The sequence below is a fragment of the Emys orbicularis genome, chromosome 16 (assembly GCF_028017835.1).
Source record: "Emys orbicularis isolate rEmyOrb1 chromosome 16, rEmyOrb1.hap1, whole genome shotgun sequence".
NCBI lineage: Eukaryota > Metazoa > Chordata > Testudines > Emydidae > Emys > Emys orbicularis.
In genome coordinates, this window is record NC_088698.1 from 3,816,202 (window position 1) to 3,831,740 (window position 15,539).

General features: G+C 56.6%; 1 protein-coding gene across 2 annotated transcripts in view; it reads left to right on the top strand.

The window, feature by feature from the left end:
* The window catches only part of OSBP2 (oxysterol binding protein 2), a 366,090-nt gene that overhangs the window by 303,115 nt on the left and 47,436 nt on the right, over positions 1-15,539 (top strand). Inside the window, exons 4-8 of one of the 2 annotated variants that reach the window (XM_065417771.1) lie at positions 2,555-2,753; positions 5,830-5,843; positions 6,623-6,729; positions 9,720-9,794; positions 11,409-11,553. In XM_065417771.1, coding sequence (XP_065273843.1) covers positions 2,555-2,753; positions 5,830-5,843; positions 6,623-6,729; positions 9,720-9,794; positions 11,409-11,553 — 540 coding nt within the window. Of the gene's footprint in view, positions 1-2,554; positions 2,754-5,829; positions 5,844-6,611; positions 6,730-9,719; positions 9,795-11,385; positions 11,554-15,539 lie in introns of both variants that reach the window. The other variant, XM_065417770.1, reaches the window with a different exon arrangement.

Here is a 15,539-nt window from a genome sequence, read left to right on the forward strand (position 1 = left end):
CCCCAGATTTTTGCCCCCGATTTTGAAATGGCCCCCCCAAGGATTGAACTCACAACCCTGGGTTTAGCAGGCTAATGCTCAAACCAGTGAGCTATCCCTCCCCCTCTCTCTCTCTCTCTCTCTCTCTCTATATATCTATATATATATATATATATATATATATATATATCTATATCTATATCTATATCTATATATATATATATATGATGCCCCCTTATAACTTAGAATCATAGAAATGTGGGGCTGGAAGGGACCTTGAGAAGTCAGCAAGCACAGTCCCCTCCCTGAGGCCAGACCAGGTCAACCTAGACCATCCCTGACAGGAGTTTGTCTTACCTGTCCTCAAAAACCTCCAAATATACTCTTGTGCTGGAGCAGGGGACCCACGGGTCAAGGCTCCTGCATTCAATCTCCTGGACGGGGAAGGATGATCTAGTGGTCAGAGCAGGGGTCTGGCAAGCTGGGCTCTTAGGTTAAATCCCTTAGCTCTTGGGGGGAGCATGGTTAGAGGAGGGGACTGGGAGTCAGGATATCTGGATTCAGATCCCAGCCCTTGAAGGGAGTGTGATTTGGGGTCACACGTGGGGGAAAACAGAATCCCTGAGATCGATTCCCTGCTGTACACTGCCTTGCTCTGTGACACTGGGGAGGTGATTTTGCTTCAGCTACCCCCCCCGTAGAAATGGGAACAATAAACCATTCCCAGGGATGTCAAATGCTTTGAGCCACTTGGGCCGAAGGCCCTAGGGGAGCCGATATACTCACACGCATGCCCCATGTTCCTCGCTGGCAGGAGGCCAGGCCACTTACCTGTTACATTGCATCACAAATCCAGGTTGTGATGACAACGCTGCCCTGTGGGGAGAGCCCCACAGCCACGGAGCATCACAGGGAGAGGCTCCTTTAGGCTGGGATCCCCCACCCTCCCTTGAACAAATGAAGCCCATTCCAGAGCTTAAGGAATGAGGCTGAGGGAACTGGGCTTATTTAGTCTGCAGAAGAGAAGAGTGAGGGGGGATTTGATAGCAGCCTTCAACTACCTGAAGGGGGTTCCAGAGAGGATGGCGCTCGGCTGTTCTCAGTGGTGGCAGATGACAGAACAAGGAGCAATGGTCTCAAGTTGCAGTGGGGGAGGTCTAGGTTGGATATTAGGAAATACAGCCCAGAATGATATTAATCCTTTTTGCAACTGCATCACATTGTTGACTCATATTCAATGTGTGATTCACTCTAACCCCCCAGATACTTTTCAGCAGTACTGCGCCTAGCCAGTTATTCCCCATTTCATTGTTGCCCAGTTGATTTTTCCTTGCTAAGTGAAGCACTTTGCACTTGTCTTTATTGAATTTCCTCTTGTTGATTTCAGACCAATTCTCCAATTTGTCAAGGTCAATTGAATTCAAATCCTGTTCTCCAAAGTGCTGGCAACCCCTCCTAGTTTGCTGTCATCTCCAAATGTTATAAGCATACTCTCCACTCCATTATCCAAGTCAAACAACAATATTGAATAGTATCAGACCCAGGCCTGACCCCTGTGCGACCCCGCTCGATACGCCCTGCCCCTTTGAGAGGGAACCACTGATAACCACTCTTTGAGTAGGGTCTTTTTCAACCATATGTGCCCCCACCTGATAGTAATCCCTCTAGCTCAAAGCTCGCTTTAGCTGTGTGGTCAGGGCACTCCTCTGGGATGTGGGAAACCCAAGTCTGAATCCCCATTCAGGAGCAGGATTTGAACCTTCTCCTCTGCCAGGGGCGTGCCCTCCCCACCAGGCTATTAGCTGTTCTGGGGTGGGGCGCCCTCAGGGTCTCCTGCTGAACCTCTTCCATTTTGTATCAATAAAGAAATATTCACCGGTGCAGAGACTTGATCTCGATGCTCCCACCTCCCGGTGAGGGGCCTAACCCCCAAGCTGCAGAGTCATTGTCTCCCCATTTTATCCTCTGGCCCAATGACTGTTCAAGTATTTTATCCTCAGTGGGACAGGAGAGACAGAGAGAGGCCCATCCACAGGCTAATGGTTCAGGCAGTCTCCAGGGATGGGGGACACCTGGGTTCAAATCCCTGTCCTGCAGGCACTACAGCCCGGATTGTCTCAAGTGAGCCTGCCAGCCAGTGGGCTAAAAGGGGAGCCCCACCTTTGGCCATTTCATGAATGTAGCCCTTGGAAAATACTGTATTTCCGGTTGAACAACAGGCTTTGTTTGATCCCAAACAGACTGTTTTGATTTGCAGAAATTTTTCAAATTCAGTTTGATCCAAACCACGTTTTATTTGAATTTGTTGGAGCTGCCAGCAAACGGAGCAGCCCCCCAGCTCTGTTCCCAGCCCCGCTTGCACGGGGAGGGCAAGGCCGGGGGGCTGCAGATCTGACGGGGAAAGGCTGGAGTGCTGCTCCCGGTGAAGGGCTCCCCGAGATGTGGGCGGAGCGAAGAGTTCCCGAATGAAGAGCCCTTGGTCCTGGCTCCTGAGCTGCTGTGGGCAGTGCTGTGTGCTAGCAACGGGGGCCTGTCCCCGAGGGAGCCTGACCTGTGTGTTCCTTGCTTCCCCCAGGCTTGCCGCGACTTCCTGGAGTTAGCCGAGAGCCACAGTCGGAAATGGCAGCGGGCACTACAGTATGAGCGGGAGCAGAGGATCCGCCTGGAGGAGACCATTGAGCAGTTAGCCAAACAGCACAACAGCTTGGAACGGGCCTGCCGGGGAGCCCCCGGCCTGTCCTCGAGCGCCACAGCAGTCAGCAGCACTTCCAAGGGTGAGCGGCCTCCTTCCCCGGGGGCCCAGAGGGCTGGGATGCCAACAGCCTGGGTCCCGCCAGCCCAAGAGCTCTGCGGCTGTGATGTCACAATGGCAGCGGGGAGCAGCCGCCAGAGCCCAGCAGTACGGGGTGGGGGGAGGGGAATGGGGGGCTGCCCTCTCACTCGTTCCCAGTCAGCCGCTGGTAGGGCACCAGCAGAGACGGGAAGGATGGACAGGGCAGCCCATCATGCCCATGGATTTTTTCTCAGGGGTTGAGGGGTAACAGGACAGGCATGTCCTGTGAAGAGGCAGTACTACAGCTGCCTCCCTAGGAGCTCGTCTCCCCAGGGGAATCCCATTCTTCCCACAGTTGCCTGTACTGGCCAGACGAATCCCAACGTGACGCTGCAATCTGGTGTTAGGACGTTTGCATCCCCACGTCCCAGTGATGCAAGGTTGGGTTTGTCCCCAGAACATTGGGCCCCACGGGTTTGAGCATGAGAGCACTGGAGCCCTTTGCCCACGGCCAGTGGCTAGTGTCTCATCTGGGTTTCATTTGCTGGTTGCAATTGTTGCTGGAGAATAAAACCGAATTGCAGTTGATGCTGGTGCCAAATCATCGTCCCCAGACACCCTTCTGTCTGCACCAGCAGGGTTTGGTTTTATTGTAACCCACAAACGGAGCCTTAGCTGGCCAGCAGCAGCTTGTTCCTTGGCTGTGTCTAATGCCGGGCCGGGGCAGTTCCCTTGTACCACGTAGGGATCAGGGGAATGGATCGACTCAGATAAACACGTAACATTCAGTCCCACCCATCCCCAGAGCCCTCCAGCCTAAAGGAGCCTCTCCCTGTGACGCTCCGTGGCTGTGGGGCTCTCCCCACAGGGCAGCGTTGTCATCACAACATGGATTTGTGATGCGATGTAACAGATAAGGGGCCTGGCCTCCTGCCAGCGAGGAACATGGGGCATGAGTGTGAGTATATCGGCTCCCCTAGGGCCTTCGGCCCAAGTGGCTCAAAGCATTTGACATCCCTGGGAATGGTTTATTGTTCCCATTTCTCCGGGGGGAGGGGGGGAGAGGGGGTAGCTGAAGCAAAGAGGCAGATCACCTCCCCAGTGTCACAGAGCAAGGCAGTGTACAGCAGGGAATCGATCTCAGGGATTCTGTTTTCCCCCATGTGTGACCCCAAATCACACTCCCTTGAAGGGCTGGGATCTGAATCCAGATATCCTGACTCCCAGTCCCCTGCTCTAACCACGCTCCCCCCAAGAGCTAAGGATTTAACCTAAGAGCCCAGCTTGCCAGACCCCTGCTCTGACCACTAGATCATCCTTCCCCGTCCAGGAGATTGAATGCAGGAGCCTTGACCCGTGGGTCCCCTGCTCCAGCACAAGATACATTTCTTCTGGAGTCAGGAATAGAGCCCAAGAACGGTTCTGTCCCATCCTGGGCCAGTCTGAGACGTTACCCTCCTTCTCCAAGTCTTCCTGATGTCTGGCTGCTAACTGGAGATCCCCGCCTGCCAAAGGACCTAGGAGAAAAGCTCCTAGGAGCAGAGGTCTTGAGTGCTGCACAAACGAAGCTGCATTTGCAGAGCTGGGCTATTTCTCAGGTGGGAAGAGAAGTAGTACCCTGGGCTTTGCGGAAGTCCCATGCTGTGTACAGCCCCATCGGGTGCTGAAGGGAGACACACCAATCTATTTCCCAGAGTGATGCTGCGGCCAAAAGGGCTAATGCAATCCTTGGGTGCATACACGGGGATTTCGAGCTGGAGTGGAGAGGTCATAGCACTTCCTGGTATCATTGCTGCTGGAATAGACTGCGTTCAGGTCTGGGGCGCATAATTCAAGAAGGCTGTTGCTAAATTGGAGAGGGTTCAGAGAAGAGCTGTGAGAATGAGTAAAGGATTAGAAGACCTGCCTTACAGTGATAGACTCCAGGAGCTCCAGCTGTTTTAGCTTAACAGAGAGAAGGTTAAGGGGTGATTTCCTTACAGTCTATAAATACCTGCCTGGGGAACAAATATTGGATAATGGGCTCTTCAGCCCAGCAGAGAAAGGTCTAACAAGAGCCAGTGTCTGGAAGCTGAAGCTAGACACATTCAGACTGGAAAGAAGAAGTATGTTTTTAAGAGTGAGGGTGATTAACCATTGGAACCATTTCCCCAGCGGTGTGGTGATTCTCCATCACTGGCAATTTTTAAATCAGGATTGGATATTTTTCTAAAAGCTCTGCCCTAAGAACTCTTGTGGGGCAGGTCTCTGGCCTGTGTGATAGAGGAGGTCAGTGGCAGGGCCGCCCAGAGGATTCAGGGGGCCTGGGGCAAAGCAATTTCGGGGGCCCCTTCCATAAAAAAAAGTTGCAATACTCTAGTAACATGTATTTGGAAATGTAAAAAATAACCAGTGAAATACATTCAAAAATTAAATTTTAATAATTTGAAAATACACAAAATACAGTATTTAAAAACATTAAATGCTTTAATGGTATGTATACATTTGCAATTACATAATGGGCTGTCGCTGGGTGATGGTGATGGTTGGTGCCAATGGGCTGTCGCTGCCTGGGGGTGGCGCTGCTGTTGCCCAGGGCTGGGTAGGGAGCTGGGCTCTGGGTCGGGGGGTGCCCAGCTCACAGGGGCTGGGCTCAGAGCTGGGGTTCAGGGCTGTGGGGGGGATGGGGTCGGGGGGTGCCCAGCTCAGATGGGCTGAGCTCGGAGCTAGGGGTCAGGGCTGTGGGGGGATGGGGTCAGGGGGTGCCCGGCTCAGAGGGGCTGGGCTCGGAGCTTAATCCAACACACACCCCTGCAGGTGGGTCGGCTGTGCAGGCAGGCAGCTTAATCCAACCATTGATGGCATTTGTAAGGCACTCATCACCGTGGTAGCAAATCGTTTTGTACCCTGATTGGGCAAGAGCAAAATCTGCCCAGCAGTGTTTCCTCTCGTTTCTCCCACCCATGTGTGGAATGAATTTTGTTATGTGCACCAATATGGAGCTGATGTGTGACACACAACCTTCATATTGGTGCACCTAACAAAATTCATGTGGTGGGGGTGGGGCTGAGGGGTTTGGAGTGTGGGAGGGAGCTCAGGGCTGGGGCAGAGGGTTGGGGTGCCGCAGGGGTGAGGGCTGTGGGGTGGGGCCAGGGATGAGGGGTTCAGAAGGGGGCTCAGGGCTGGGGCAGAGGGTTGGGGTGCGGGGTAGGGGTGAGGACTCCAGCTGGGGGTGCGGGCTCTGGGGTGGGGCTGAGGATGAGGGGTTTGAGGTGCAGTGGGGCTCCCTGGGGCTACAGTGGGGAGAGAAGACTCCCCCCAGCTCTCTCTCCCCACAGCAGCACCTGGGCTGAGGGGGAGAGGTGCCTCTCCCTGGCAGTGCAGGTGCGGGCTGAGCTGGGTCAGGGCTGGGGGAGGGGTGCCTGTCCCCCAGCCACGGCAGGTCTGGGGCTAGGCCTGGGGAGAGGTGCCTGTCCTATGGCCGCAGCAGGTTCAGGGCCAGGCTGGGGCCGGGTCGGGCCGGGGAAGGGGTGCCGCGGCAGGTCCAGGGCTTGGGGAGAGGCATCTCTCCCTGCCGGAGCCCTGAGTGGCGCTTAATAGGCAGCTGCGTGGCCGTGCAACTTAGAGGGAACTTAGCTGCCTAGATCCACCAGCCCCCTTCAGCCAGCGTAACCCTGGGCGTGAGAGAGGAGAGGGAAAGGGAGAGCCAGCCAGACAGCACAATGGGGCAGGGGGAAGAGTGCCTGGTCTGCAGGGCCCTGCAGAGCGAAGGTGTGTGGGGATCCACTGGGGCTCTGGTCTGGGAGCACACGTTAACGTTCTGCGAGAGCAGGCGGGGGAAGAAGTGGCACTGACCAGGCTGTTCTCTTTGTGCCCGCAGGGAGTGTGCAGCCTGCCAAAGGGGAAGCCAGTGATGAAGATGAGGAGACAGAGTATTTTGATGCCATGGAGGATGCACCAGCTTTTATCACAGTAACCGCAGACCCCAAACATCACAGGTATGAAGCATCCACAGTGCAGAGCAGGCCTAAAGCCACCGCACGAATAGGAAGAGGGGGGAGGAGGCACTTAGTCTGGCTTCTCACTAATAGTGTAGAGGCAGCACCCTCTTGGTTTGCATTAATTACACACACCCCTGCAGGTGGGTCAGCTGTGCAGGCAGGCAGCAAGAGAGGCATGTTTCAAACATCAGTGCTGGCGAATGGCCTAGAGAGTGGAGCCCTCTACCCCTGGCAGGGCAGAGTGCCCTCAGACAGAGCCACCAGGGCCCTCCTCCCTGGACTGGAGGGACAGCCTCTGGCTGGCTCTCACCTCTCCACTGGGGCTGGTCAGGGCCATTGGCAATGATGTTTTTGCAGTGTGGACTCTGCCCACTAGAAACTGGACTGAGACCCGCCAACCCGCTGCGCATGGGGCAAAGAGCCGTGATCGGGAGGGAACAGCGTGGGCTGGATTTGAAATAGCGACAGAGGTGAATGGCTCCCTATCCCATTACCGGACCCAACGGCCTGGTCTGTCCCCCCGAGGCCTGATTAGGAATGGGGGATTTACCAGGTGTGAGGACAAGTTCTAACTCAGTATCACAGGCCCAGAGCCTCCGTCATTTAGGCTCCCAACTTCCAGGGAGTTCAGTGGAGCTTAGGAGTCTAATTACCTGTGAGGATCTGGGCTGGAGTCCACGGCCCAGGGGAGCTTTCAGAAGTCAGAGATCCCAGGCCAGAGAGGGCTCTGGGGGAAACAGTTGTTCAGCACAGCAGCAGCACCCGCCAGGCTGGGCCTGTGTCACTGGACCCAGTGCGTGGCAAGTGTAACGCGCTGCCGTTCTCACTGGACAGCACTGCACACCCACTGCCCTGGTGGCAACGAGTGCATGAGACGGAGGGGAACAGGGAATCCCTGAGGACAAGCAAGGCCTGTTTTGGGACCGGTTCCCATGCAGGAGCACGAGCGGGAGATGCATTGTGCCCTCTCCCTCCTTCTCAAGAGCCACAGGGCCCGGGCACAGCCTGTCCCCCCTTTGACGGCCGTGCTCCTCTGCTCCGGCATCCTGGGCGTGTCCCCAGCGCACCTGGCACGGAATGACTAGCAGCCAAGTACTTAGCTATGTCTGAAGCAGGTGGCCCAGGCAGGTATATGTAAGGGCTTCCCATCCCTTACTGCGAACCAGCAATAAACTCTTTTCATTCACTAGAGGGTGGGGGCACAGAAGGAGTGAGGCGCTGGCAGGTCCCTGACCCTCCCCTGCAGCTAGTGCCTGCGTGACACACTGGCCTACAGGTTTCCCGGCTCTGCCTCGCCAGAGCAGCACCTTAGTCTAGTCCTGAGATGGAACGACGGAAAAGAGTTTATTGCACCGCACCACAAAGCAGGCAGCTCCCCAGCCAGCCGCCCTCCACCTGCTATGCAGGGGAGGGGGAAGCCGCCAGCCCACCCCTCAGGCAGTACAGTCCCAGCATGCTGCTCACAGACTCCCTGGGGTCTGGTTTGCAAACAGGGAGGAGGCCCTATTTATCCAGGAGCCCAGACTCCTCCCACTTTCCCAGCCTGCTCTGCGGGGACTGCAGTGCCCAGCTTGCCTTGGGAGGCCTGTGTTTCCTGTAGGGAAGACTGGGAGGAAACGGCTTCTCCTGTATTCTAATGCTTTGGCCCAGGTGAGTTCTTCCAGGGAACCCTCCCTGTTCTGGACCTCCCAGCCTTGCAGAGCATGCCCCCAAGCCAGGGTAACGAAGAGGGTGGGAATTAGGGTGCTGCTGGACCCCAGCATAACAGGGGGGTGACCTCGCCCATCACCTGCAGCCCTGTAGTGGGGCCTGCAAGCAGAATGTATGCCCCAATGTATGCCCCTAGCACCACTTCCTTCCCAGGGCAGCGGGTGTCCTGGTGGGCAGGGGGACCTCACTGTAGCTAGGCTGGTAAGGAATCCACCTGCCCGGGAGCTCTTCCAGAGTCACCTGGCGCTGTCAGCGGCTCTCTGCTTCCCTGCCAGGGAAGGTTGGGCTGAGCAGCCTCTCCCAGTGGCCTGGCCCCCAGAGGTGGGGGGATGGGGAGTTTCTGAAGGGCCAGAGGACACTTGTGGGGGCAGGGATTGCTCAGGCCCTCTGAAATCCAGGCCTCTTGATTAGGTGCCTAACTACAGACTTGGGGGCCTGCTTTGGCCCTCCCCGTGGCTTGGCGGGTGGTGCTCGCTGTGAATCAGAAGCAGAGTCGCTGCTGGCCCAGTGGACTCTGACAACCCGGGCTCAATTCTCTGCTCTGCTACAGACGCCCCATGGGAAAGTCACTTAGCCTCTCTGGGCCTCAGTTCCTGTCCATCTGTGGGGATAAGCCCAGCCCTGCCAGGAGGGCTGTGAGGCTAAATCCATTAGAGACTGTGAGGGGCTCTGAGCCTTTGGTGGTGGGGGGCCGCAGACATACCTACGATGGAGCCAGGAGCAAGAACTTAGGTTGCCTGGCCTCCCCAGAGCTGAGCTTTAACCACTAGACCGCACTTCCTACCTACTCAAACCATGGCGATGGGGGCCCCAGAGCTTGAGGAGGGCCCAGTGATGTCTCTTGGTGAGAGACCTGCCAGCACCAGGAAATGTCTCCCACGAAGCTCTGCTTACATGAAAGAGACGGACTGTTGCAAAGCTGGGTCCAAGGGTGATTTGCAAACCAGTTTGGCTTCGGTTTCGGAGGGCCTGGTGGCGAGACTAGGCGCAGGGGATCGTAGATCTGGGAATCGGGCTCTTTAAGGGCTTGGAAGTGAGTTTTAGAAAGATCCTTTCCAGCAGTGGCTGTTTGCAGCCTGGTGTGCACTCACTGGCTTCTTAGCAAGAATGAAAAGAAATAAGAACCTCCGGCATGTTTGCATACTAAGCTCCACCCACTGCAGCCCCTTTGCAATGTCCTGTGGGTTAAATCAGGCCCCGGCATGGCCAGAGCAGCCATTCCTGTTCTGTTCTGTGCCTGCTTGCGCCCGTGCCCACTGCCTCGGTCTTCCCTGCAGGCGTTCTGGCAGTAACCTGAGCGGGGCCAGCGAGGGACACCCTGAGGACTGGAACCTGGAGGACAATGTGAGTGCATCGGGCAGATGGAGCTGGTAGAAAGTAATGACCGGGGGGGGGGCAAGGGAAGAGGGCAACTTGGGGAAAATCCCCGTCTGATTCCCTCGCAGGGCAGCAGAATGGGCCATAACGGGGGAGATGGGAACTGAAGTCTCAGTTACAATATTCCAAGTGTGTCTGTTCAGCAGGGAGCAAGTGGGAGCAGAGGGGAGAATAAGATGGATCAGCTCCCCCCAGCACTCACCCCACTTCACTCAGAATCAGCCGTAGTTTTGGTGACACCCCTCAGCCCCAAAGAGTCTTCTCCCTTCCCCCAACCCCCACCACCGGCTTTGCACCGGGGCCGGGTTGGTGGCGCCAGGGAGCTGAGTACGGCTACCTGGCTATTTCAGCCTACATGTGGTCCTGTCTTTACCTCCGGTGTCGCCTGAGCCTTTCTTGTGAGGAAACGCCCAGGTGACCTGGAAGGCCAGCCCAGAGCACGCACACGCTAAGCAGCACCTGTACTGCTGTCAAGCAGATTTCTGCCCAGCCCGACAGGCCTTTCCTGAGAACAAGCTCAGACAAATAAGCAAAGCTGCCTGCTGGGGGACGTTCTGGGTCTGAGCTGCACGTGCCCTGCATGGGGAGAGGCCAGATCCCAGGAGTGATACCCCAAGAGCTGACTGTCGCCAGCAGCCAGGTTTCCATGGATGGTTAGGATTGCCAACTTTCTGATTGCAGCAAACCGAACATCCTTGCCCCGCCCCCTTTCCCACCCCTGCCCCCGAGGTCTCACTCCTGCCCCGCCCCTTCTCTGAGGCTCCACCCCTGCTCACTCCATCCCCACCCTCACTCAGTCGCTCATTTTCACTGGGCTGGGGCAGGGGGTTGGGGTGTGTGGGGGGTGAGGGCTCTGGCTGGGAATGCGGGCTCCGGCGTGGGTCCAGCAATGAGGGGTTCAGGGTACCGGAGGGGGCTCTGGGCTGGGGCAGGGGGTTGGGGTCGGGGGTGCAGGCTCTGGGAGGGAGTTTGGATGCAAGAGGGGGCTCAGGGCTGGGGCAGGCAGTTGGTGTGCGGGTGGGGATGCAGGACCCGGGAGGGAGTTGAGGTGCAGAAGGGGTCTCAGGGTGGGGAAGAGGTTCGGGGTGCGGGTGGGGATGCAGGACCCGGGAGGGAGTTGAGGTGCAGAAGGGGTCTCAGGGTGGGGAAGAGGTTCGGGGTGCGGTGCAGGCTCCAGTTGGCGCTTACCTGAGGTGGCTCCCGGAAGCGTCGACATCTCCTCTGGCTTCTAGGCACGGTGGCGGCCAGTGAGGCTCTGTGCGTTGACCTAGCCAGCGCTCAGGCGGGGGCAGCGCGCGGAGCCTCCCTGGCTGCCCCTGCACCTAGGGGCCGCAGCGACATGTCACCACTTCCAGGAGCCGCGCAGAGCCAGGGCAGGCAGGGAGCCTGCCTTAGCCCCGCTGCGCCGCCAACCGGACTTTTAATGGCCCGGTCAGCTCTGCTGACCAGAGCCGCCAGGGTCCCTTTTTGACCGGGCGTTCCAGTCGAAAATCGGATGCCTGGCAACCCTACGGTTGGCTGATCTGGCTCTTTGACCCTAAGATAGCTGCTTTGCTGCTTCCCCAGGTCTTTGAGAGCGCAAATCAAACTGGCTACAATGAATCAACGTGCAAAGATGTCCTGCCGAAGAAGAGGAGACGAACACGCATTCCAGACAAACCCAACTACAGCCTTAACCTCTGGAGCATAATGAAAAACTGCATTGGCAAAGAACTGTCCAAGATCCCTATGCCTGTACGTGAGTGTTTCCCCGCTCTCGCCTGCGCCGCGCCTCTCAGTTTTCGGTTAGACATATGTGAAAGGGCCTGATCCTGGGAGGTGACGAGCTGGGGGTACTTGGTACCTGCCAGGATCAGGCCCCAAATGAGGGAATTGGAGGTGCATTCTGGGTCAGGCTGGGTGCACCAGGAAGTGCATTCTGGGTCGGGCTGGGCTCACCACTGGGCCGCTAAGGTGCCATGACAGGGGGAGAGCTGTGTTTTCTCGGTTCCTGTTCGAGAAGGAGGTAACGGAAGCTGCGGAGACCTGGGCATTGGGCAGTGGCTGAAGGCAGCAGAGCTACAGCTGCACACAAGCCTTGAGCAGAGTCTGGCTTTTGCATTATTAGACATTTTAATCGGAAAAGAAATGGAATTATTCCTTGTGCGTTTCCAGTGCTCAGATCACAGTTGCCCCCCAGCAAGCCCGTTTCAGGGCAACTGCCACTGCTCGGGACCCTTCAGCGGAGCGCATTTGCATTGCTAATTGGTTTTGATTGTGACTGTTACATAAGAGAGGATTCAAGCAAGTCAGCTGTGCAGTGCAGTCTGATCCCATCAGCCCCCCACCCTGCCTGCCTCGTTTGCAGGAGTTAGGAGCAGACGAGGGATTAGTCCTGTTGGTGGGTTTTCTGGTTTGAATGGATTGGCGTGTGTGGGTGATGAGGGACAGGGAAGGAGACTGCCCTGCCTGTAAACTGGGTTCCCCTGCACCAGCGTGGACTCGTGGGTTCGCTCCTCGCCTTCTGAAGGATAAAGCAGAGGGGCTACAGTGAAAGCAGAGCTTGCGTAGCATCGGGGGAGGGGGGCAGTCACTGACACCAAATGCTCTATGGAAGAACCTTCTGTGATAATGGAAAGTATCCAGTGACCTGGCTTGATCTCCTCCCACCTCTATATGGAGCGCTGTTCTCTTCCCAGCCGGGAGGTTCTGGCCACAGGCAGTGCTCTCTGGCTTCTGGCATGGATTCTTGCGTTTTTGGCACTCACGATGGTGCCTGCATCCCCCCGTTTGGTTCCCGTGTCCCCTGTACTGTGGGGCGGGTCTGAAGTTACTTATTCCTGTCGGCTGAAGACTGGGGTATCTCCTGTTCTTCACGGCAAAGAGGATTTGTTTACAACCATCTGCTTTCGGGTCCCCTTCTCAAAGCACTTTTCTCCGTAGAAAAGGAAAGCAGAGTCCTGTCTTGACAGTAATGTTTCTGGTTCCTAGTCTGAACCAGGAAACCTCTTTGTGGAGTCGGCGGCTGCATTGCCGGTGAATTGTCCCGACTGGGGGAGAAGAATTGCTTAGGTCTGGGCAGGTGACGCTGGGATTCATGCTCAGAGAACTCTCTGAACCACTGAGCAAAGCTCCTAGGGGGCGTGGCCTGCTGAGGGACATACCCTAGCTGGTTAGATGCGGTTCTGCTTTGCTAGCACCGGAGAATGTGTTTTTTCTATCCCTGGGTCAGAGGGCAGCTTCGCCTTCCTGTAGAATACCAGGTTGTCTAGTTGTGCAAGCGGCTCCTGTGGGAGCAATTCACAGGAGGGGCCTCCATCATTGGGTTCACACCCCTGCAGCATGTGCTTCCTGTGGACTGCTAGTTGGTGAGCCTGCTGCACGAGCGGGTGCCCTGGAAAGGGTCAATTTAAGGGGCTATTGCACAATATTAGTAAGAAGTGAACTTTGAACTTGCATCGGATAATCATTTGCTGTGAATCGTTTGCTCAGCCCTGGCCTGGAGTCTGTGGAAGGAGAACTGGGCAGCAGGTTTAAAACAAATGAAAGGAAGTTCTTCACACAGTGCACAGTCAACTTGTGGAACTCCTTGCCTGAGGAGGTTGTGAAGGCTAGGACTATAACAGGGTTTAAAAGAGAACTGGATAAATTCATGGAGGTTAAGTCCATTAATGGCTATTAGCCAGGATGGGTAAGGAATGGTGTCCATAGCCTCTGTTTGTCAGAGGGTGGAGATGGATGGCAGGAGAGAGATCACTTGATCATTACCTGTTAGGTTCACTCCCTCTGGGGCACCTGGCATTGGCCACTGTCGGTAGACAGGATACTGGGCTGGATGGACACACAGCTTCCGCCACAACCTCTGCTCACGCTTCCGCTGCAAACTCTGCTCTCGCCACTTTTTCCATGTTGTCGGTCCTGAGCTCCCGTGGAAGCTACAGAAAGCAACAATTCCCTGCTGTTTCTCGCCCGTCGTGAACAGAGCCGCACAGACAATCTGGAGAAAGCGGCAGAAGCTGTCCTGGGCTCCCGTGGAAGCTACAGAAGACAACCATTTCCCACCTTTTATCGGCCATCTTGAACCGAACAGCTCATTTCACGCCCTTTTTCAAGGATTACCCATACAGGCACCATTGCGCGGAAAACATGGAGCCCGCTCAGATCTCTGCTGCAGTTTTGACCATTGTAAATACCTCGGGCATTATCCAGCAGTATGTTCAGTACCTGCAAAACCGGGCGAGGAAGGATGACAGTGCGATTACTATACTGATGAGGATATGGACACAGACGTTCCTAGATGCACGGCATGTGGCGATTGGGAGATCATGGCGGCATTGGGCCAGGTTCATGCCGTGGAACGCCGATTTTGGGCCCGGGAAACAAGCACAGACTGGTGGGACCGCATAGTGTTGCAGGTCTGGGATGATTCCCAGTGGCTGCGAAACTTTCGTATGCATAGGGCCACTGTCATGGAACTTTGTGACTTGCTGTCCCCTGCCCTGAAGCACAAAGACACCAAAATGAGAGCAGCCCTCACCGTTGAGAAGCGAGTGGCCATAGCACTGTGGAAGCTTGCAACGCCCGACAGCTACCGGTCAGTCGGGAATCAGTTTGGAGTGGGCAAATCTACTGTAGGGGCTGCTGTGCTGCAAGTAGCCAACGCAATCATTGACCAGCTGCTATCAAGGATAGTGACTCTGGGAAATGTGCAGACCACCGTGGATGGCTTCAATGCGCTGGGGTTCCCTAACTGCGGCGGCGCAATAGACGGAATGCATATCCCTATCTTGGCCCCGGCACACCGTGGCGGCCAGTACATAAACCGCAAGGGGTACTTTTCCATGGTGCTGCAAGCACTGGTGGATCACAAGGGACGTTTCACTGACATCAGCGTGGGATGGCCGGGAAAGGTGCATGACGCTTGCATCTGCAGGAACTCTGGTCTGTTTGAACAGCTGCAGGAAGGGACTTACTTCCCAGACCAGAAAATTACTATTGGGGATGTTGAAATGCCTATAGTTATCCTCGGGGACCCAGCCTACCCCTTAATGCCATGGCTCATGAAGCCATACACAGGCACCCTGGACAGCAGTAAGGAGCAGTTCAACTATAGGCTGAGCAAGTGCAGAATGGTGGTAGAACAGGGGTCGGCAACCTATGGCTCGCGTGCCAAAGATGGCTCGCAAGCCGATTTTTAATGGCACGCTGCTGCCTGCCCGAGTCCCGAGGACACGCAGCCAGTGAGGGGCAGAGCCCGCGCCGCCTCAGAGAGGAGCCACCTCAGCGGCCTGCCTGTGGGCTCCCACGTCCCCTCACCCGGCGAGGAGCCCTGCCCCGGGGGCGCAGAGGGGCCCGCTCACCTGGGCCGCCTTGGTATAGCTGGCCATGGTGGATTGGCAGCGCGCCGGGGGAGCGGGTTAGCTGCCGGACCCGGTCCCGACTCCCGGTGGCATTAAGCGGGGGTGGTGGAGGCGGGAGAGGCTGGTGGTGGCAGAAGTGCCGGCTGCTGAGCGTCCCCGGGAGAAGGCGCCCGGCCGCGGCCATGGATCGGTACTTGCTGGGAGGAGCGGAGAGCCCCGCAGCCCGGCGGCGCTGAGCGCACAGCAGGTGCGGGCGACCGGGAATCGGTGGTGGCCAGAGAGCCCTGGGGCGAGGAGCTCGCATACCGGGTCATGCGCCGCCCGGAGCAGCTCCTCCAGACACAGCCAGAGGGGACTCTCTCGCCAGGGGGCGCTAGTTGC